This window comes from Trachurus japonicus, chromosome 23 (genome assembly GCF_045865225.1).
Source record: "Trachurus japonicus isolate A0001 chromosome 23, Traja_1.0".
NCBI classification, from domain to species: Eukaryota; Metazoa; Chordata; class Actinopteri; order Carangiformes; family Carangidae; genus Trachurus; species Trachurus japonicus.
Window position 1 is genome coordinate 21,056,394 of NC_140929.1, and position 23,893 is coordinate 21,080,286.

Genomic DNA, 23,893 nt, shown 5'->3' on the forward strand with positions numbered 1-23,893 from the left:
TGGTTTAGATGTGACGCCACCTCTCCGGGCTTGTGCTCCACCTTTTGAATCCATCCTCATGGATGCATCCTTTTCCTCCTGATGTATTTTATGTAAACACTGTACATTGATATAAGTGTAGTATGTACCATTATATGCAGCTTTATTTCCATTGCATTGTATGTTTGGATTGACCAGTATCCCTAACCTGCTAGCCAGAGGGGGGAGGTGTAATATACTAGACATTTAAAAAATAAATAGATGTTTTAATGTAATTTGTCAATTGTACAAACAGCTCAAATTAAAGATTTATTAGGAGTTTTTACATTTTGTTTGTTGTGGTTTACTATCATTTGCACACATACAAAAAAAATGATAGGCTTGTTTAGTTTTTATGTTGAGACTGTTTCAGTTTTTTACATTTGAATCCTTCTTAAATATTCAATTGGTGTTAAAGCTCAATACCTCCCTCAGTTACTTCATTTCCAAAAAAAAAACAAATCCAGTTTTTACACTTTCAAAAACATTTAAGCTTTCAGCAACATGCACAATGTAAATCAGAATCATTACACTGTACTCATGGTGGTTGATTATCACAGACCAAATTGTGTCAACTGTTAAAACTACTTAATCATATTGGTTATTTTGTTTACTACAGTTTTAAAAAAAAACAATTTAACTCTCAATAAAAATTTTAATTTTGATTTTGATTTGATTTTGATTTGTCTCAAACAAGCACATCAAAAGACAAACAATCTATGTAACAAGAAACAAAACAATAATGATACTGTGCAAGTTTGAGAAGGGGCTGAAGGAAGCAAAGCTGATCAAGTTCAGCCCCCCCTTACATTGTGATTCATGTCATACAGTACATCTGTAGTTCCATACAATTCAGAAGATTAAAAACATATTGCTTTAATATGAAATAAGACCATGATTATAAATAAAAAGAGTAAAATTAGCTGTCAAGTTCTTTATAGCTGTCCAAGAGTGTATGTTTGTACTTACTTTTAAATTGTTTTAAGTTATTGCACATTTTTATATCCTCATCTAGTCTATTCCACATTTTAACACCACAAAAATAGATGCTAAAACTTTTCAGGGTAGAATGATGGTAGATTGTTTAAAGTTACAATTCCCTCTTAAATCATATGCTTTCTCTGACCATAAACATGTTTTGGATGTTTATTGGTAGCAACCTATTTAGCAACCTAAAAAAGAGTATCTGAGTGCATTATGGCCATGATGTGCTCTGTGTTTGTGTTTGTGTGTGAATATAATTGAGTCACCTTCATCAGTCTGAGCTGTTTCCTGCCTTCTCCATGTCTCATCCATGCTCGGTTGGTTTGAAGCATGGATGTATTATATTAACGGTTTGAAGTCAATGTTTACAACTTCAATGAAACGACGACTCTAGCTGATTGGTTGAATTCCTATTGCATTACGATGTGACGAGGCGTCTATGTATGAGCAACACGGAAGCTGAGTGGGGTCCTGCCCATATTTGGAGATGTGCGGGACGGGACAGCAGCAGGTCCCCCTGTCATTCTAGCCGCGCACACACACAGACACACACTGACACACACACACTGGGCTGCAGCCTGTTGCTCTCGGCGGTGCAGAGTCAGACCAGTGTTGTTGTTGTGTTACTTAGCTCCGTGTGCTGCTGCCTGCTAACTTTACCGTGTGTCTGCCTGTCCTCCTGCTCCAGGTGAAGCTCATGAGTCGACGTGACACCGCCATATTACCACCGGGAACCCTGCACCTCACTGTCGGCGTCGTGCTGCTGCTGCTGCTGCTGCTCCCCTCCGGTATGTAGCCTACCGTCTGGTGTGTTTGTGTTTGTGTAGTTGAAGGGCACAGTGATGGTGGGGGTATGTTTATAAAGAGTATACTGTAGGTTAGGAGGACTATAACATGTCAAAACATTCAACTAAACGACATTTGGAATAACTACATAAACTTCATAAGTAGAAACAGACGCAACACAAAGACTCACTTATTGTTATTTTTAGGCTCGTGCCGTGGAAAGCTCATATTAGACATGGCGGACTCACTGTGCCACTACGTTACATAACGCAATGTTGTAGCCTACAATGTAGGGTTGTGTGGACGTTTCTCTACGCTGAGCATCGTCAGCTGACCCGGGACAGGACTTGGACTGGAGCTCCCTGTCTGAGGTCTGAGATGATAACAACACACAACAACACACTCTGTCTGTCTGACTGGTGGAGTGGGGGTTTAAGTTTATTAAACTAACGCGAGAGTTCAGTATAAGTGAAACTCGCAGTGTTTCATGGTTTACAGTGTAATAAATGCTGCGTCACATCGAGAAGTAACTATTAATTGTTATTCGCGTGAAGTTGCAACGTAATGGTGAAGCTCACTGAGGTATTTGGTATTTCTACATGAGCTGACATCTAGTGGTGATGTCTGTCACTGCAGCTCAGCTCATTAAAAGCATTGTGTAAATGAGCTGCTTCTTGAATTATGCACATAATAGTAATTATCCCTGTCTCTGCAGAGGGATATATCTTTCCAAGTCTTTGTTTAATGTGCATATGGTTCAGGTGAAACAAAGTGTTTGACACACCTGTAATTTAGCACTGTAATCGATCTTTAGCTTATTTATTTATTTATTTATTTATTTTTGTACCTATGGCCTTGTTTGGCTGGCACAGAGTGCCACAGAGTTCAAATATTGGTGAGCATCTTCCCTTACCATAGATGTCAATAACATCATTATTCAGATTATTGAGGCTTGTTATAATGTTAAATCATTACTGCTTGCTTATTAAGTAATCCCTAACTAAAATATAGAGAGGGTAAAAACACAGAATGGTTTTAAATAATTGAAAAGCTTTTGGAAATGTTATGTGAGGTGGAAAATGCAAAAGGAAAACTACACAGAAAACAACAGCTCTGTAACTTCAAATGCTTATCAGAATTAAATCGAGTTTAAAAAAAATAAATAAGAAGTTTTGAGTGGGTTTGGGGCATTATCACAGTTTTTATGGAGAAATCAAGAGAAGGTTTGTGAATGAGACACATAAAACTCACGGTGTCTGTGGCTGACCATTGCCTGTTGTTTTCTGTGGTATTTGCAGTAGTCGGCCCACATGAGAGGCCGGCTGGGCATTTACACAGGCTCACCGTGGGACTGTATTTAATATTGCAGACCACAGACCAGTTATTTCCTCTCACAGACATTGCACAAACAGCAACCAACAAAGCAGCATTAGCTGCCTGCTAGCTGCACAAAGACTCTGATCAGTCAGACTTTGGTGTCTCCCCATTTTGAGGCTAGCTCAGCTATGTGACTACTTTTTGATTTGTAGATCAGCTATTATTAGGCTATATAATTTCTAATTGTACTAAATGTCTGAAATGCCTTTAACAAAAGTACTGATGTGTAAAAATGACATTTTTATCTATTTGAAATGAAATCTACAGCGTAGTTAAGTGTATCGTAGTGAAAGGGCCTGAATACTTTGTGGAGCCTCTGTTTATACTGTGGTAGAAAATTGTTTTCCTGCAGGATGAAATTCACACACTGCCCAAAACACTGCTGGAATCACTGCCATATAAGGCCAGAGCTTTTTATCACAGAGCAGCTCAGAGTGAGAGTTTCCTCTCGCACTCTCTCTGTCTGGCTTTGAATATGAGTTTCTATTATGGGAAAATTCTCTCAGGTGCCTTTTACTGTGTTCATCTATAGAGATTAACTATATAGAGAGGTTATGTTTAACAAGGTAATTAAATATTTATCTACAGAAATGGGCAGCTTTCTCTCTCTCTCTGCTTTTCTCTCTCTCGCCTTCTCTGTCTCTCTCTCTTCAGTCTGACTGTTAGTCTCATGGACGTCCTCCTCAGACGTGGCGTCTTCGTGGCTGTGCGTCTTGCTGTGAGCAGCTCTGTCTGCCGTCCTGCGCCGCGCGTCGCTCTTCTAGGTAGAGTAACCTGTTAGCTTTAGCGTTCACATGTCTAGCTGTGACTAGTGCACATTAAAAGAACAGTGTTAAAACAATGTTTTAATCCATCTACTGTGATGCATATCTATCTATTGCATAGCATTAGCATTGTAGAAGCTATATTGATCAACATTTCCAACACTTTTACTGTTTTTTTGTCTTGATCCATAAGAAGATGTATTTGTGGTTTTAAGAACCAAAAACAATCTCCTCTCTCAGGCTTCTCTCTTGGGGTCTAGCCAGCCAGCCAATCAGAAAAGAGGAGGCTCTGGGCATCACTTCTGACTAGCTGTTTTCTCAGTGATGCAATAAATATTGAGCAGATTGCAGGTAAACACTGCAGAGAGACCAAATCCTGCAAGCTTAGATGTTAGGTCTGGGTGGAAAGGGCCTGGGGCGTGGCTGAGAGCAGTTACTGCTTTGTTGTGACATCACAAAGTTACAGAAGCTTTGTCGGCTGGATTTATTAACTCAGTTTCTGGATTTCTCTGTGGACTGAGGCTTTGGTACTTTCACAGTATTGATACAGAATCTAGACCTGATTTATAATCAAAGAAACACAAGAAACAATATGGGACCTTTAATGTGTCACTAGCTACTGTATTATGTGGCCAAAATCACTACAAAGTTCAAAATTGCCTCTAGGCAGAATCACTGTTAGTGAGGTTTGTCACTGTGTCCATGTCCAAACCTCAGATCACTGTGCACAGCACCAGGCTCCCTGCTGCTTGACTCTGGAGCAGAGGAACTGTGCTTTTTGATGAATCACGATGAATCATGTTTCACTCTCAGACAGGCTAATGGACTGTTTTGGGCAGATGCCTGGAGAGTGCTACCACCTAGAGTTTGATGTGGGAGGAATAGTGCACTGGGTGTGTGATTCAGGCCAGGCAGAAGAAACTAGAAGTCATTGTGCTCTAATATACAGTGATAGTGTATCAACAATAATTAGACCGATATGGTCTTTCACCGTTGTCTTAGGTCAAAATTGCTGTTAGGGCCATGAATGTTGTCACCACAATTTTTCCCTTTAGCTGTAAATGAGTTCTGCTGCAGTTCATTGCAATTAGCATATTGTGCTGCTCAGTAAGACTTGATGCACATTGCATTCATCTTAAAAGTGACAGGATCAAGAAACTAACATTTTCTGCTGCTGAGTCTGGAGTACTGGTTCAGGGTCAGTTACTTTTGCTAAGATTTATGTCCATAGAATTAAAGGATTTATCAACAAATTTCTTTAAACTGTTAGGGGGAAATAAAGAAAAGAATTGTGCATAAACCTAAATTACCTAACCTGATTACCCAGTGCCTTAATCACATGATCACACTGGAGCTTCTGTCAATTAGTAAAGTCATGAGCTAACTGTGGGAGCCTGAAAAACTGCTCTTTTGTCCTGTGTTGTGGTGTGAGTGGTGAGCTTTGGTCAATTAACCGTATAATATCTCTGTTGCTCTCTACAGTCTCTTTTGTGTGTGTTTGTCTGCTGAACTGCTGCACATTTAACACTTGTTTTTTTCCCCCCCGATTATTATTATTTTAATCTGCAGTTGTGTCAGTTAGTGTGAAATGAAAAATCAAGTGCAAAGTGTAATTCTTTAAATTTATTTCCCCTCCCCCCTGTGCTGAAGAATCACATGCTGAAATACATTTAAAAAAAATAAGTGTAAGTTGCACAACTGGTACAATTTCCACATCTTTAATCCTATTAATTATTATTATTATTAATATCCTTGTTGTACTTGGTTCTAATCTTTTCTATTTTTCTTTGAATTGTAGTTAATTATTTTTTACCAGAAACTAGACTAGAAAAAAGCTAGTCTGGGAAATATGATGTTAGATACTGTAATTCCAGGTAAATTGATGAAGCAGGATCCATGAGTTCAACATTGATATTTGTGATGATGTTTCCTGGTTTCCTCCCTGAACGTTTTCTTTCAGTTTTAAATGATGATTTCTGACCATTTCATGACATTGTTTGTTTTCATACAACATCGGCTCCACTTCTGTATGCTGTGTATGTTTTGTTCTTCTAGGTGTGTGTCCATGTCCCACGCGCCTGTTAACCAGAACCTTTCCAAACAGGCGACCAATTACTCCTCATCTTGTCGTCTCTAATGCTGTTCACTTACAAAGCAGTGTTGTCATGTGTTGTCATATCTCTCCCTCTATCTGCCCCCCTTCATCCAGCCCAGTCCTTGGTGTATCCCTTCTGAGGGGTGTTTGTTTCTAGTGGTGGGTGGAGCACCTCTGTCCAGCAGCCATGTCGGGCTTCAATCTGCTGCATCTAATAACCAAGAGTCAGCCTGTAACTCTGAGGTCCTGCAGTCTTCCCTCAGGTCCACTGACTGGGTGCTGTGTGCCTGCTGTGCTCTGCCTCTCTAAAGCCTTAACACCTGGCTGGTGTGTCAGCATGTCTTTACTGTCCCAGTCTGCGTGTGGTCAGAATGACGTGAGCTGCTTTCACTTCTTTTTTTTCCCTCACGTTTTGATTTGGAACAGCAATCAGTGTTCAGCACTGAGCGATGCTTCACTGATCCCAAATTGGACCAAACCTGAACAGGGTTTGATTATTGGACCCCTATTGATTTGTATTGTTAGCAGTGAGGATCTAAAACTCACAGGCACTGCAGTTCTACTTGTCATTGCTTGGTGAGATTCTTAATCCTGTTGCCTTATCTTTGATCAGATATTGCCTGATTACCTTTAAGGTCTAATTCTGATTGGGTGTAGCATGGAAGGTGCTTCTCCATCTCAAAAACAAAAAAACACACCTGCACCTCTTCACCTCTGCATGCAAACTAATGACACTGCTTTGCATTCAGTGTTGGCAGGTCTTTGCTGCTCTCTACTGGACAACACTGACATGAACTACACCAATTCCTTGTGTGTGTTGTGATTTTAATGCAGCATGAAAAACAATTCATTCCCATGTTAACGGCAAAAGGCTAATCATTTTAGTTATTTTTAACATGTGTTCTTGACTAGATCCGTACATTAACACAAATGCATATAACACAAGTATTAAATACAAACTGTAAGTTTTGTATTTTAGACCATTTGTTTATTTATGCGTTTGAAATCTTTCATATATATGTGCCTTTATCTCGGCAAAGTCCAGACATACCGTATGCATGTTTCTATAGACAACATATTACTTACATTTTACAGATAACCACTCAAGCTATTGTATTTTTTCCCCAGAAGTTCTTGAAAAATACATCTCACAATGAATAGTAGTTCAGCCTGCATTTAAAACAGTCCACAAGTTTACATTATTTTTCTTATTTTAAAGAAGTTAAACTTTCAGACTTTAACCAAGATACATTTGAAAAATTAACTAATTTAACTAGCAAGATCAGGTCCATGTTAACATCAATTAGAAAATAATTTAGTCAACGTATAAATCAGCATCAACCATTTTTTTCCCTGCACCCTCACAGACTTCACCTAATCTCCTAGAGACACATGACTGACATCTAAACTGACTAACCTTATCAGTTTGTTTTGGCTAATACATCAGCCATCAATCACAGATACTCCTTGGATATAAAATATATTAACAGATAGGGTAATCTTTTGTTTTTGAGTCTAATTCCCGGTGATATAAAAACAGTAAAAGTGAAAACCACAGTAAACCTGCGTCTTGGAACAGGTCCCTGTGTATAACTGGTTGTATCTGCACCAAAACTCAGGAGGACAAAGTGGCTTCAGGATTTGTAAATCATACCAAGCTCTAAATCTGAGCACAGAAATGACTGGGACCATTGTTTATAACCTAAACTGACATTTGTGTGTGTGTGTGTGTGTGTGTGTGTGTTCACTCCCCTCAGATTTAAAATAGTGCAAAACAAACACCTGACCCGCTGGTTAGATATTGAAGAGACTAAACGCACAAACACAGAGCAGTAGCATTAGTGTACACTCTGTAGTTGGCAGAAACCTGCGTCACATACAAACAATGCGGTGCTCAATGCAGCGGTCAACACATCCACATTGTAGCGTTAAAACGGTCCATGTCAGCGTCTGTTGAGTCCGTAGCCGTAGTCACACGTTGTTGTCACGCAGCTGAAATGACTAACGCAACAGTTTAATGATTCACTGCTTGGCTTTGGTTTGCAGTTTGTGTTTTGTGTTTCTGTTCAATACATTCAAATTTAAGAGGGTTAATCGCTCGTGGGTTATTATTTAATGAAATGAGCGTTTGTTTAGTCAGTTACCCTGAAGCATGAAGCAGAGACGAGTCACACTGATCTGAAAAGAGAAAATAAGTTAGAGCGAGGAGCTTTTGGTTCACCTGCTTCTGTTTATATTTTGTGTTACAGACATTAATTGTTGTGTTTAGAAGAGTAGCTGGACATCAGGGATAGTAGTGTGATGGCGACTCCTCTTTCTTCCTGTATAGTTAGTATTTTTTTCTCCTCCCTGCCTCGCCCCATTCAGGAGCACGAAGGACAAAGAAGACATGGCCGGTGAGCTTCTCCCAGGAGGAGCTGAAGAAGCGCCTCACACCCAAGCAGTACCATGTGACTCAGGAAAGAGGAACTGAGGGGTGAGACGCTCCACTGCAGCCTCCTTCTGACTATAATAAGCTTTTATGTCGGTCACATTTCCATCATTTACTGACGGAGCTGTTCTCCACAGTGCGTTCAGCGGCGAGTTCGCAGATCATAAAGATGACGGGAGCTACACTTGTGTTGTGTGCGGGACCGTGCTGTTCAAGTAAGAGCTGCACTGTTGTTTTTAAAAGTATGAAATCCACATAATTAATTAACAGAACCAAACTGACACATTTGTTTCCTTTTGTAGCTCCAACACTAAATTTGACTCAGGATCAGGTAAGTTGAATCACTGCAACGCCTCTCATCGGAGGAAAAAGCACTTTCTCTTTTTTGGTTGTGTCGCATCTTCACAGTAGGAGGATGCTTCACTTGTACTATGCGCTCCCTCTCATGTGTAGTGATTTTTTCAGTAATGGTTTCACATTGTTTCTGACTTCATGTCTATGTCATTAAAGCTACAAACCTCACAGCTACAGAATGACTCAATCTGCTGTGACTAAAATGGATGTTTTGGGGAAGGTCATGAAGCCTCCATTGGATCTGTTGGTGCTTTCACTCTGTAAACCAGAGAACATGCACGTTGTTTGTGTTGCTGAGAGCAGTTATTCAGACCAAGATCTAAAACTATGTACATAAAAGGCCTATTCCTCTCTGTTAGTGAGCACTTCTCCTTTGCCAAGATAATCCATCCACCTCAGGTGAGGCATATCAAGATGCTGATTAGACAGCACAAATATTGCACAGGTGTGCCTTAGGCTGGCCACAATAAAAGGCCATTGTAAAATGTGCAGTTTTATCACTTTAACTGTCCCTGTGTGTTGTGAGGTGCTCATGGACCAGTTCCAGGCCCTAGATAAGAAAACAGTCTGTCAGTCAGCAGAGGGTGCTGCTTCTCTATCTGACAGCCCTGTTTCCACACTCAGCTTCATGTAGCATCACCACTGTGTGTGGGACCTGTTGCTCCTTAGTGATGAGGATGAGTTCACATTCACTTTTATTTATATATTTATATATATATATATATATATATATATATTCCTGTTTTCATGACATTTAATATATACACACACACACACACACACAGCTCCAGAAAAAAACGATGTATCTCTGTTGCCAAGTCACACAGTTATAGGGATACTTCACCCAAAATCGATAATTCACCAATTTTCTACTCATCATCATGCCAAGGAACTTAGGGTTTGGAGAACTTTCGGAGTTGTCAAAACGCTTTCCAGGGGGGGTCAGGCTGGATTTTCATATAATGGAAAAGTTGTTTGGAAAAAATAAATGTGATCTCTGTTTTTAGCCTTGTTGTAGTAGTAGCTCCCAGTGGCTCTTTTTGAGGTTTGTGCACATGCGCGAGATTTGCTGCGATATGTTTATTTGTCATTGTAAACCATTGGATGTTTGATGTAAACACGGAAGAACATCTCACAGCAAATCTTGCACATGCTGCGAGAGCCACTGGGAGCTACTACTACAACAAGGCTAAAAACAGAGATCAAATTATTATTATTATATTAAATTATTAATGCTTGGGTCAGTACAGACAAGCAGTATGGAGGTATTTGGATGTTTCATAGTGTGTGTTTTGGACGATTCAAAAGTGAACTCTATCTGCCGCCATTATATGAAAATCTGTTGCCAGCCGGACCCCCCTGGAACTCCTAAAGCGTTTTGATAACTCCGAAAGTTCTCCAAACCCTTCCTTGGCATGACGGTGAGTAGAAAATTGGTGAATTATCGATTTGGGGTGAAGTATCCCTTGAAATACCTAATATATGTTTGTTTTTTAAATGTAAAACTAGAGATTTTCCAGTGTCCTTTAACTGACCAGGCCCTGGCACACCTGCGCAGTGTAATCAGCATCTTGATGAGACACCTGTGGGTGGAGCTGAATCAAACACATTTGTGAGGAGAATTTGGGCATCATGAATATCTGTACAGATTTTAATGGCAGTTCATCCACTTGTTGAAATTGTACCAAAGTGGAGGATCAACTCATCAACACATAATATCACATAAACTTGCAGCTAAAATTAGAGCTTTGATTGGGCTCAAAAAATATGTCAGAGCCGGAATCACGGCAGCTGTTTTGGGGCCGAACCCGGCCCAAAACCTGCAATAAAAAAAAAAAAACTGACAACTGACTGATGTTCACACAGAGTGTCAGCATTATAAGGTGTATGAGAATGTGAGCGCAAAACAGCAATTTCTATTTATAAACTTGTAAACCGCACAATTCACATTTTTTTCCATTAGTTAATGGGTTGATGGCAACAGCTCAAACATTACTTGAATAAATAAAAAAATAAAAATCATTCTGCCTGAGACCGGACTGCTACGTGGAAACAATCTGAACAGAAAACGCAAAAGTGGCGTTGCGTTCTCACTTTTTATTTCGCGTTTAGACGAGCGTTTTTGGGGAGGAAATCTGTGTGCATACGGTGACGCAGAAGTCTGTGTCTGTGTTTGTTGTTATTTTCCTGTGCTGGGGCATGCCTGTGATGAAAACACAGAGCAGACTTTTGTGTTTTCACCCTTTACATTTCACTTTTTTGCGTTTTCAAAACCCAAAAATGCCGTCGCCGAAAGGCACAACCCATGAAATATTTTGCCGTTTTAATCCACGAACGTTGTCGTGTAAACAGGGCCTGAGTCTGACCTATGGCAGCAAATTTTGGCTCAGGTTCGGGCAAAGAATCACAGTTTCAGCTAGAATGAATAAAAACTGTATCTGTACTGTAGTGTGTGTTTGTGTGTGTGTGTGTGTGTGTGTGTGTGTGTTGAATGTTGTTTCCTGTGAACAAAAGAAGCATGAGGTGAAAGTTCAGATGGAATCCAGTAGTTTTGCTCTGTGTTGAGTCGTCGCTGTCCGTCCTGTGCTCAGGTTGGCCGTCCTTCTTTGACCTGGTGAAGGAGGAGTCTGTAACTCTGACGGATGATTTCTCCTATGGGATGCACAGAGTGGAGACGACCTGCAGTCAGGTACGATGGATAGAGCATTAGCCACTTTCCTGTTACTGTAGATTACAAACTGCAACCAGCATGTTACCTGTGTGTCTCTGTTGTGTTGCAGTGTGGAGCTCATCTGGGGCACCTGTTTGATGACGGACCAAAACCAACAGGGAAGCGCTACTGCATTAACTCAGCCTCGCTGGGTTTCCAGCCCAAAGACACGGCCTCCTCCTCCTCCTCCTCCTCCTCTGGAGCTGAGGGCGGAGCCGCCAGCAGCTCGGCCAGCGATGGGAAGACGGAGCTCTGAAAGACAGACGTGAGAACCAGACCAGACCGACGACCGTGGAGCGAGAGTCTGAGGGTTCACACGCTTAAAATAGTTAGGAGTCCTGTGGTTTTGATTCACAAAGTAAAGAAAAAAACAGAGTGAGGTGATAACGTAGCAAAAGGAAGGAAGGTGCTCAGGCCTCAGACACAGACCAAATACTCTGATGTAAAATCTGTCACGAGAGAAAAGTGCATGTTTTCCAAAACAGCCAATCTGTAGTCAGAGTGGGCGCTGCCAGACACACTGTCAGCTGATTGCCTTAAAGACAACCGAGTGTTTGTCAGCCTGGGTGTTAACATCTGATTCTTCTGTCACTATAGTTGTGATAACATCTGGTGAATGAAAAGAAAAAAAAAACATGACTAATACCAGGATCTTCTCCCTTTAATTTCCCAGCTCTCGATGAAGCGCTGTGTTGTATACGCACACACTCACGCACACACATATATCTATATATTTATAGTATATGTAAATATCACTATGTTGAAATGACATTTGATACCAAGAGGTTGACTTCAGGATATCTATGCAAGTGCTTCTGTCACACAGGCAGTGACACAGCTGGACAGATGCATCGTATTATGGGTAAACACATTGTGGCCTTTAGGTTACTTCCAGTATTTGTTCCTTCTTTGCAGTAGAAAATATTTTCAGTTGTTCACAGCTTGGATTAAAATATTTAATGGATGAATAAAATATCTACACACTCCAAGTCTTGCTTTTCCTTTAAGTGTGCAACCTGAGTGTCAAAGGTCATTTTCTGGGGTGGAAGGTGGGGTGTTTTTGTTGTGGTTTTTTTTACTTGCATCATGCCGTTGTTCAGTACTGTGGTTAGTACCAGTGGTTCCCAACCGTTTTTGGCTCGTGACTCCATTTTCACATCACAAATTTCTGGCAACGATCATGTGCAGTCACGTGATTGCTGCCATCAATCATGATTTTTATGTGCTGCATTTTATTTGGACTTGATTTATATTTGAGAAAGTGAAAGTATAGTTGTTTAAGATTGTGTGGTGTTTTTAATAACATAAAGAAAAATAATAAGTTTAAAAAATATATTTTTATCAGTTATTCTTTTTTCAATCACTAGACATTTCAAGCGATCTCATGTGGATTTCAGGCGACCCCACGTGGGGTCCCGACCCTAAGGTTGAAAAACAGTGGTCTAGACTGTGGCGGTGATGGGAAGAGAAGCTGGAGAGCTGGATGTGGTGGTGGACCTGACCCTGATCTGAAGCCTGGAGGAGCAGGATGGTGTGGAGTTGCAGGGTCACAGCAGCAATACACACTAGAAGAGAGTGTATCAGAGGAAGACTCTATCGGTCCCAGCTTCCTCACCTCCATCATGACACAATGTGGTCTCTCACTCATCCTGACAGGAACACAGAGCAGAAAGGCTCCATGTCCCGTCACACTCACATGTATTTGTGCCTTATGCAGAAATCACCAGTGTTGGTGAATGTGATTGCAGCACTTTGAGGCCCCCCAGGGACAGGCTGGTGTTTGATGGTCTTACTGCTCGTTGTAGACGGCACAAGGGCTTGAGTCGTCTCAATCTGGACGCAGGAACGGGAGACACAAAGGAGGGGTTTGTCTGCAGGAGGAAATTGTAGCACTGATGACAATTAGAGATGGGGCCAGAGTGGAAACAGATTTAGGGAAGGAGAAGTGAGAGGCAAGTTGTTGTTAGAGCGGAGGATGTTTGGGATACATTAGCTACTCATGTTACCTGATTAATTTAGAGGCTTAGGATGTTGGTGGTGGAGGTGGGTGGGGGGCCACTTAGTGGGAGGAGCAGGGATCAATTATGAGTCTGGGGGCTCTGGAGCCTTCTCCTTACCCACTCCTGATTTCTGAGAATCTGGGACTGAGTGACAGTTTGGTCTTTATAAAGACATTTATCATAATAGTGGGAGGGATCAGTAGATTTACATTAGTTTATGTGTAACCTTTATGTAACCCCACAGCTGTACTGTAATATATCACATACTGTATTGATGCTGCCATATATCACCTTTTGTTATTATCCCCTATCATCATCCTCTGGAATGAAGTCCTACAATATATAATAGTCCAACAGTCACAGGGGGCATCTTTCTGTATTTCTTTGATACTTTATAATTACACTATGATAGTATTTACATGTACATGGCATTTCTAATGCAGAGGAGTACTTTAACTGTTTGGTAGTAGTTTATATGAAGCATTTACTTAACCAAAAGCCCTTCTGTTGTTATATTGATACTGATTATGATGATATAACATTGAAAACTGATTTTTTGTTGTTGGAGAAAACAGAAAAAATGTCCAGGATGTCCAGTCTAGGATTTAAAAAAAAAAAGTCAGGTTCTGAGTTTAAAGTCAGAATTCTGAGAAAAAGGGTCATCACTCGAACTCACTTTCCCCCCACACCAGCCCTAATACTCTTCTGTACCAAACCAAGCTGCGAATAAATGTGTAAAATTGAAAGTTGAAATACAAACATGGAAAAACCAAATGGAAAAGATGTGATGAATCCAGGATCGAACACAGACCGGGCTGTTCTACAGAAGCCAGAGGACTAAAAAATGATCATGATCACAATGATTAAAGGTGAGTTTTGTATATTTATGCCTGTGATTTGTGCATGTATCACAGTAGTGAAGGGTGGATGATGCTCTGTGGATTTCGGGGCTGGCTTTATATTTGTTTTGGGGGAAATAATGCATAGTTCTGTGGAAGGACAGATTTAAAAGACGAGTATTGAAACACGGTTCTGAACTGTGTACAGCTTCTTCCTCCTCCTCCTCCTCCTCCTCCTCCTCCTTCTCTTTCCTTCCACCACTACCAGAAGACAAACTGAAAACACTGATAGCAGCCGTCTCTCCCTCCGGCCTCGGAGCGGTGTATTGATAATGTCTGTCTGGACTGGTGAGTGTTGCTACTGTTTGGGTTGTGACCTTGTCGACTCCAAGAAGTCTGCTCTCACATTCCTCACATTCCCCCACAGCAGCAGCAGCAGCACCCCCCCCCCCACCACCTCCACCACCACCTCCACCTCCACCTCACAGCCCCCCCGCCCACCACCACCACTTCTCTCTCAGGGGCAGAGCTGCTGTGGACGGACACACACCCACACACACACACACACACACACACACATACACACACACACACGTACTCGTACTGGTTCAATTAAATCTTGATGGGTGGTATGAAAATGCTTCGGCCTGAAAAGCAGGTAAGACTTTGCATTACAACCCCTGGCTGACAGAAGGAAGACTCTATAGAGACTGGATGTGGAGTAATTGATGAGTACAAATATGTCAAATAGCTACTGGATGTTGAAGAAAGAAAAAGAGGAACGCCGCACACTCAGCTCCAAGTTTTATTAGACAATGTTTCGGCTCGTTCGGCCTTTGTCAAGTCTAGTGGCCAAACGGGCCGAAACGTAGTCTAATAAAACTCTCTGCAACTGGAGCTGAGTGTGTGGCGTTCCTCTTTTTCTTTCTTCAAGTATTTTCCATTGCCAGCACTACTACAACCTACGGTGTGCGTTGTTTCTCATCTGAAAAATACTGGATGTTGTCACAAATAATGACAGAAATGTTCAGAGAAATGGAATGTGAAATAGTTACATGAAGATTGACCTAATGGCTAAACAGCTGGATCAATATGATCAAGTTCAACTCCTTTATTGTTACCTATAGTTCACAAGTTATGACTGAGAAAATAATACGGAAAAAATGAAACAGGATCGAGAATATAGACAAAAAAAAAAAAACAGTCCTAGAAAGAAAGTCGTTGGTGTTGTGGATCTGCACTGTCATGAAAGGCAAACCAGGCAAATGCTTGGGGCCCCTGGGGGGGCGAGTGGGGCCCCAACTAATGCCCCCTCAGCCCTCACACTGGCACATTTTGCAATGACAACTATAAACTCCTTTAACCCTTTCATAAAGACACTACACAGTGAACTCTGGTGATGGGAGCTGTAAGGCTGTTCGTGAGGCATTCAGGGAACATCTGTAAAATTTGGAGTTTAACCTGACAGATTGGATGTCAGTGTTTAGGGGAAATCTATGAAATGTAAATATGTGAAATATAAGAAAATACAGAAACATGCGCAATAAGTGTGTTTTAAAGCAGAAGTAAGTGATATATTTGTGTTAATATAAGTCTTAAATAGTTATATCTTCCGACAGCAATCACTTACATAGAGTGTTTGGTCTGAAACACGGGTCTGTCAGTCACTCTGCTCTGCTCTGAGTCGAGGAGAAAACATTTATCGTATCCTACAGTTTTTATCCAATGAGGAGAGAGAACGGCATGCAGGGCTGTGTGTGCAGCCAAGGGACTCCGTGAATGTGGCGACGTAGGGACGAGGACTGTTATGGTGCGTTCAAGGAAACTCGTATTTTTCCGACCGTGAAGTCGTACCAGTTCGATCTGGTACGACTTCACCGGTCGGAAGTTACGAGTGGCCGTTATAGTGACTTTCACCGGTAAAACAGGTCGGAAAAACACGAGTGGGTTGCCTGGAACGCTACAAAGTCGTAAGTTGTGACTTGAAGCTGTAATTTACGATTTCAAAAGCCTGCCTGGAACGCAGCATTAGCGAAAACGACCGGACCACTTACTTCTGCTTTAATATAATGTTATGTACTACAATACATCCATGTGCATCTAGAGCACGGGTCTCAAATTCAATCATACAAGGGGCCTAAATGTAAAACAAAGTATGTTGCATGTAGTGTTTCTGTATTTAGTTCAGCACATTGTCAAATCACATTGTCAAATCGATGAAGATATCTTCTGACTGTGTTAGTGCAGTGTGTTGAGCTCTCAGGGCCACCGTACTTGTGTCTTGAGTGAATACTCTACAGCAGTGGTTCCCAACCTTTTTTGGTTCGTGACCCCATTTTGACATCACAAATTTCTGGCTACCCACGTGCAGTCACGTGATCGCAGGGCCGGCAGAAATTTCAATCAAGATATTTTTATATGCTGCATTTTATTTGAACTCGATTTATATTTGAGAAAGTGAAAGTATAGAATACAATTGTCAAAGATTGTGTGTGGTGTCTTAATCATAATATTAAAAAGAATAATTATTAGTTTAAAAAATATTTTTTTATCATTATTTTTAAAAAATCAATTACTAGACATTTCAGGCGACCCCATTTGAATTCCAGGCGACCCCATGTGGGGTCCCAACCCCAAGGTTTAACCCTAGAACACTAACGTCGGGTGATTTTCACCCATTAAATTATTGTTTCATAATTTTCATTATGTTGCTGTTGATGATGCTGAGTTTCATGGGTCCCTGTAGCTTCATACTGCTCACTGACGTCATTGAAGGTCGGCATGTTACCCTGCTCCCATCCCTAGTTTGTTCAGCAGGCACATGTTCGGGTGGATTTCACCCGACGTTAGTGTTTATGTATCTAAATCTGGCGACCGTTTCTGGTGATGCTGAAAATGTTTCTTTTTTCTTTTTACTCCACCAAATAAGGCTCAAATGTCCCACAAATGGGTGGTCTGAAGGACAAAGTCCCAGCTCCATTAGTTTTTTAAAGGAAGTTTTTGTTAAAAAAACTAAAAAAAATCACAAATTTTGGACATTTTTTTATAGGGTCCTCCATGATACCTTTTTTTCATTTTGTGAAACATTGTATAGTGGAAAATTAAGGAAGTGTACTTCAATTTGCCATGTATTGTTGTATTTTAATATACTTTGATGAGAAATATTTTTTTATGGGTATATTATATTGGGTAAAAATACCCGGCATTAGTGATGATGTTACTATTTTTAACGTTACACTGCTCTACAGCAACGGGACATCAACACTGATGCTACATTCAATCTGAAGAATGAATACGTTCGTAAAATGGTGAGAGATGCCAACGAGGAACATTTGTGGTTGGAGAGTGAGCAGTGTTCTGCCGTATAGGAGGGTGGTGTTGGGTGAAGGTGTGTTTGTGCTCAGGTCCAGGCGTGGAGGTTTTGGGGTGGTCTGGGGTGGTCTGGTCAGGAATGTGCAGCTGAGAGAGGAACAACCTCCGTTAACAGACTCCTCTAACTGACTAAACAAAGGCCGTCTGACACAGAGGTTGTTGGTTTATGATAAACTGTCAGTGACAAAGACACAGACAGACGACACACAAGCATGATGGGAACTTCTCACCCGCTCGTTCCTGCCTTGGAAAAAAACACCCTGAGCCCTGTGGTCCAAAGTCCACGCTCCCGCCAAAATAAGAGCGCTAAGCGTGCCCTCTCTGCACCTCGGTTTGGTGAAGAGGAAACGGACGGAGCTGCTGTTGCTGTGTGATTGGAGAACGTCTTTGCTTCACCTCTAAGAAAACAAACCTGTTTCCTCTCCTCGCCAGCCGAGGTGATGAGCATGGAAACCAAAACTGCCCCACATGCACCGGTTTGCTCCTGTTGATCTTTGTCATTGTCCACATGCATGACTGACCTGTTGCCCTTAACAACAGAGGCGTTTACGAGAGCAAAACCAAGATGCATGCATGGAAATGTTAAATGTTCAGTGCTGCTGAAATCAAACCTATACTACACCCAGTTTTACCCACTGTATCCATTGTTAATTGTCTTCTAGGCGGCACAGTGGATTAGTGGTTAGCATTACTGTCTCACAGCAAGACGGTTCTGGGTTTGAATCCCAGGGCTCATTTGTGAATGAGTGTGAGCTTGTTTATACGAGTCCTGTGAGAGGCTGGTGACCTGTCAGCATCATCATACATCAATATATCATAGTCTATGTTGTCACAGCAGCAGTGTAAGTAATCTCATTTAACGCAGAATAAATAGTCTTATTCTTCTGCAGAATCTGTGGCATGTTTGGAGTCACTTCTTAAGACACACTTTTACAGACTTGCTTTTATGTGATTATCTCACATTTTATTCCCTATCTTATTATATTCTTACTTTATTTATGTTGTTTTAGTTCCCTAGCCCCCTCAGTCTGTTCATATTGTTTTATTATTCCTTTTTATGGCCTTATTATCCATATTTTATTCCCCACTGTCTTTATGAATGTTCTTATGTCTTTCTATTGTTTTTTATTTCCTTTCATTGCTTTTTTGTTTTATTTCAATGCATTGCTTTATTCAGCTTATCTGTTTCTTATTGCTTTTACTTTTTATTCCTTTTATGAGTTTTATGTGACTGTCGTTGGCTTCAGCTGCCATTGTTCTTCTGTCATTCCATATCATATTATGTTAAACCCATATGTTATGTTAAAGGTGCTATAAAGAAATTATTATTGTCATTACAAAGGATACTATCCCAGTATTCATCGGGCGCTGTCAATATAAGCACACAGCGGATTAGGCCTTTAAATGTTGAAGTCCTGTTCAGCTCAGTTCAGCAAATCATGGTGCAGGCGTTCAATCCAAGGTTCTTAAAACCTGAGAACGTTTTTTTTGTGTGTATTTTTGGTTTCTACAGTAGGTGATCCAGGATCAGCAGCTGGTGATAATGTTCAACCAGTGTAGACGGGACTGTCTCATCTCAGTTTGGTGAATGTGAATGTCCTCTGCAGCCTGCAGCCCCTGACCTGGACACAGCTGCAGTGTGTTTGCAGCATTGTAAAAAGAAATATATACTGTGTGTGTGACATGTATAGAGATAGTTAAGGTTATGGTTATGGGAGTGAATGTCGTCAGTTCTTATAAGTATGGTGTGTGTGTGTGTGTGTGTGTGTGTGTGTGTGTGTGTGTGTGTGTTTAGGAAGTTGACCTGAACACTCTTAATGTGGATTAGTGTAAATTTAAACATCCTCTGGTGCAGACAGGCCTGGAACATGTGAAAAGAGCCACTCTCAGCTTTGAAGTGAATTGTGTTGAAGCAGCAGCTGTTGCTGTCACTTCTTCACCTCTGTCTGCTCCACACAATAACCAACGTTTCCGGCCGGCGCTGCGTCTTCTTCCCCCTCAACAACAAAACACCAGGAATAGAAAGAGGTCAGATACTGAGGGAAGAAGGAGCTTTAAACGGTTTTCAATTCACAGACACAGACATCAACACGTTCTTATAGCTTGTCTTTTGTTCCTTGTTCATGCTGTGTTTTATTTTGAAGTTCAGTGTCTTGTCTTCCTGTGCTCTCCCTCCTCTGATTACCTCATGTGTTAATAGGCTTTATGCCGAGCTCCACTACTTCCTGAACTTAAACAGGCTCCTTTACTTCCTGTCTTACATTATTGGACAAACTGATTAATCCAGGTGTGTCTGACTCTGACCTCAGTAGTCACAACAATGGCCAGACACACCTGGATTAATCAGTTTGTCCAATAATGTAAGAAATGAAATAAAGGAGCTTGTTTAAGCTCAGGAAGTAGTGGGGCTCGGCATAAAGCCTATTTTGACAGAATTTTCCAACTCTGAGGAGTTTTCATGATGACACTTTTCATTCATAAATGCATATTAAATAGGTTTGTGTGTTTGCAGGTGTTTTCTTGGCATCATCTGCTTGGTCCAGAAATAGTATATTCCACAGCACAAATCCTGATGATGTCAGTGATCTTCTGTGATTTTGGAAAATTGGCTGGAATAAGCTTGTGATGTTTTAATGTTGTATTCTGCAAAATAAAACATAGTTTATAGCCTGGTCCTGATCAGTTTGTCAGGGATGTTAAACATCATCACAGTGAGTGAACATAAAAACTGATCAAGTCACGAGTCGACCTTTAAACATCAATAAATGAGGTTCATTAGTTTAAATGATCTTGCTGAACAAAATGTGTCACCGTTGTTTGTCACACAGTTTATTTTCAACAGTAATAAACCAGTGCAAAAATCCTATTCAGATTAGAAACAATATTCAGGTTTGACAGATACACATTAACACTACAATGTGGACTTGCCATGGTAGTTATATGGTGTTGAAAACACGGCATGCTTCACACTAAAATGAACACAATACCCAGTATTTTAAGTATTAAAACAGAAGAAAAAGAAAGAAAACCCATAGGGTGTATGAAATTCAAATTTACGATTTGCTCATATTGAATCTGTCCAGGAACTCAGACCTGCACCAGCAGATGGAGCCTTCTCCCTGCAGCTGTATGAGAGACAGCAGCGAACGCTGTAAACTAGAGAGACAAACCAGAACCAGGTCCTGCTCAGAGCCTTAAATACTTATATTTATAACTAATGATACATTAATAGTAAGAGGATATTAACCATGTGTATATATCAGCACTACATCATGGTCATTGAGCCTGTCTCAATACGACACTTTACCTTTTCTCAGAAGTGTGTTCAGGGTGCTGACAAAGAGCCCTTGGGAGAGACTTCTATGTTGCAATGTGACCTCTGACCTCTGTGGGTGTGGTGGCTGGATTCCACCACCGCAGATCCACTGGAGTTCAACTGCAGCCCTTTAAAGGCCACTGTTTTCTTTTTTTCAGTTTCCTCCGTATCTCCCACAGGAAGTAAACACACCACTTTGTGACAGAAAACACACGTCGTGTCTGCGCTGCAGGAGGAGAGTCACTGCTGCGAGGCCCCAGACACCACCACGGCGGCGGCGGTGGTGGTGGTGTTGTGGAAGTCCACTAGATTGACATCTGCTACACTCTGCTTTGCACATCTAAAGAGAAATAACAACAACAGAGAAGCATATTTTCACTCCCTGGTTATCTCTGTGAAAAACACGGAGCAGGTGAGGAAGAGGCAGGTGAGGAAGAGTGCAGTGTTTGTGCGGGGACCATGTGGTTTTTCCTCATCCTCGGATGTTGTCATTTCCCCCTCCACCTTAACTCTCCGGTCCCTCCGCTCCTCAGAGGAATTTTGTTTCCTTGTGGAGGTGGAAAGTTGACGACCTCCAGCCACATGATCACATGACTCCCCCTGGCCACAATCAGTGTTGGACGTCTGGACATATCTGCAGGAGACTGCCAGGGACGGATCAGACAGGCAAAAATAATCTCTCCGCAGTGTGCTGCAGGAGAGGACAGAGTGTGCTGGGATCTATATGAACAATATGTGTAGGGTCGATGTAGAGTTTTATTGTATCACTGTAGTGTTGGAGCGTGCACTTTTCATAAAAAAATGCTACATATTTGCACATCCATATTGAAAATTAATTCATATTACATTACAGAACCCATACCTGTACAGTAAATACCAGTAAATACCTATTACACTATACATACATATTTTTTCTATTTTATTACGTTCCTTTTTTAGCTTTTGTATTTAAATGTGTGCCTCTCATATAGTGTATTACTTATTCTATTTTTATTCTAACAGCACTGCCAACAGAGAGAAACACAATTTCAATTTTTATATATCATGTAAATTATGTATAGCATTGGCAATGTTGATTTATTCTGCAAAAATATTGAAGACGTTTTGATAACATTTAGGTAAATTAAAGATCCATTAGAATCAATGGTGATACTTATTGTAGCTAATACAACTACCTGCTGTTAGTGTAGTTTCATGTCTGAGATGTGTGGTACGGTGGCCCTGAGAGCTCAATACACTGCAGCTTATGACAATACATTCAAATAGATAATACACAAACAAATTCAGAAAACATAAATGCATCATTCAACATTAACTCAACTGAAAGCAAACAGAAGGATGCATTGCAGGCAGCTGATTGACTGGAGCAGGAGATAGATTTTCACTTAGAAAGTCACAAAACATTGGACTACAGCTGCTTTCCAGCCTGACTTTTTTGTGTGGTTTTTGTATTTACATGTGTTTTCTGAAGTTGCAGTGTGTTGAGCTCTTAAGTCCACTGAAATATGACATGTTTTGGATGAAACTTAAAGGTCCAGTGTGTAATAACTGGCAAGGTTTATTGGCAAAATCTGAATACCATGAAGATATTGGTGTTATCGCTATAAAATACAATTTGTTTGGTTTTCGTAGCATTATAATTCTTCTTTTAGCAATGGTATTGCTTTAGAGAGTGTCGCCATCTTGCACCGCCATGTTTGTACGGTCGTCCCAGGTGTGGTAAACAAGTTTTTTTGTCCTCGGAGGCCACCGTCACTTTGCTGATGGTAGGGGTGAGTTCGAGTGAGCGCTTCAAACTATATATCACGGTTTTACCCCCACATTACACACTGGACCTTTAAGTGTTCAATTCATATGAACTCAATACTGTTGTTTTCAAGCAGCGTTACTACAAGGAGGTAATATAATATGATGCTTCAAGTCAAAGCACATATTGATGTGTTTGTAAAATGATGTGTGTTCATGACACTGAACAATATAACGTTCATATACTTTATTATGCCCATGTGTTGTAATGATATTAACACAGTCACTGCAGCATGGCCTACTCCTGCAGAAGAGTAGGTATGAGTCTGTGTGCATGATGTGTGAAGACAAAGGATGAAGTGACTGCTGTTGGCTGAAAGTCATTCATTAATGATTCAGACTCTGTGCATGTGTTTATTAACAGGTGCTGGAGTCACCTTGAACAGAGGAATCATATTAAACAGGTGATTTGAGTTGAGAAATTAAAAAAAACATTTAAAAAAATTGTTTTAAGGTATAATGTGTAGGAATTACCCCCATGTAGTGGTGCGGTGGCATATTGGAACGTAGCCTATTCTTGATGTTGCATTCACGTGAAATCGGGCAGACGTCAGACAGACAACAGACGCTGCATGTAACAGGATAAACAGGCGTCTAATTATATGTAAACAAGTGGTCCGCCACCGCAACATGGCCGCCTCGGTTCGGTGCGTCGTCCACTTATGTATTTGTAACGACTTGTAACAACTCATTCTAAGGTACCAGAAAACTTTCATTTATATGCGGGTGTGATTTGACTTCAGTGAAATACGTATTTATGAACGCAATATTTGATTTTTGCTAATAAAAAGACAAATAAGTTACACACTGGGGCTTTAAACTGAGATATACAAATAATCCTGACAGAAAGGCCACCAGTGCAGGTTAAAGACGCAGCAGCAGCGTCACCTCCAGCGGCTCCACAAGCTGCTTCCTCTCTGCTGCAGCTGATCCTGCTCCTTTCATTTGTTCCATTCTCACACACTTCACATCCCATTCATCATTTTCTACCGTAAGAGATGTGATTGAAGTGTAGGTAAACACTCAAGTTAAATCAATCAG

The 23,893-nt window shown here is 40.9% G+C and overlaps 1 protein-coding gene across 4 annotated transcripts; it reads left to right on the plus strand.

Annotated features, from left to right (window-relative positions):
* The first annotated feature begins 1,575 nt into the window (after positions 1 to 1,575).
* msrb3 (methionine sulfoxide reductase B3) lies at positions 1,576 to 12,508 on the plus strand. 4 transcript variants are annotated; one of them, XM_085768960.1, is made up of 8 exons: positions 1,576 to 1,790; positions 3,820 to 3,929; positions 6,139 to 6,287; positions 8,392 to 8,500; positions 8,593 to 8,670; positions 8,758 to 8,786; positions 11,401 to 11,498; positions 11,590 to 12,508. In XM_085768960.1, the coding sequence occupies exons 3-8, from the start codon at positions 6,212 to 6,214 to the stop codon at positions 11,773 to 11,775; spliced, it is 576 nt and encodes a 191-aa protein (XP_085625086.1). In that variant the 5' UTR covers positions 1,576 to 1,790; positions 3,820 to 3,929; positions 6,139 to 6,211; the 3' UTR covers positions 11,776 to 12,508. The 4 variants fall into 4 exon arrangements, with proteins under 4 accessions (XP_085625086.1, XP_085625084.1, XP_085625087.1 ...); XM_085768958.1 differs by lacking the exon at positions 6,139 to 6,287; XM_085768961.1 differs by lacking the exon at positions 3,820 to 3,929.
* Positions 12,509 to 23,893: the final 11,385 nt, after the last annotated feature.

Coding starts and splice junctions, on each gene's coding strand:
- msrb3 (XM_085768958.1), top strand. CDS start 3,836: ATGGACGTCCTCCTCAGACGTGGCGTCTTCGTGGCTGTGCGTCTTGCT. Junction 3,930..8,391: donor GCCGCGCGTCGCTCTTCTAG/GTAGAGTAACCT, acceptor CGCCCCATTCAG/GAGCACGAAGGACAAAGAAG. Junction 8,787..11,400: donor TAAATTTGACTCAGGATCAG/GTAAGTTGAATC, acceptor TCCTGTGCTCAG/GTTGGCCGTCCTTCTTTGAC.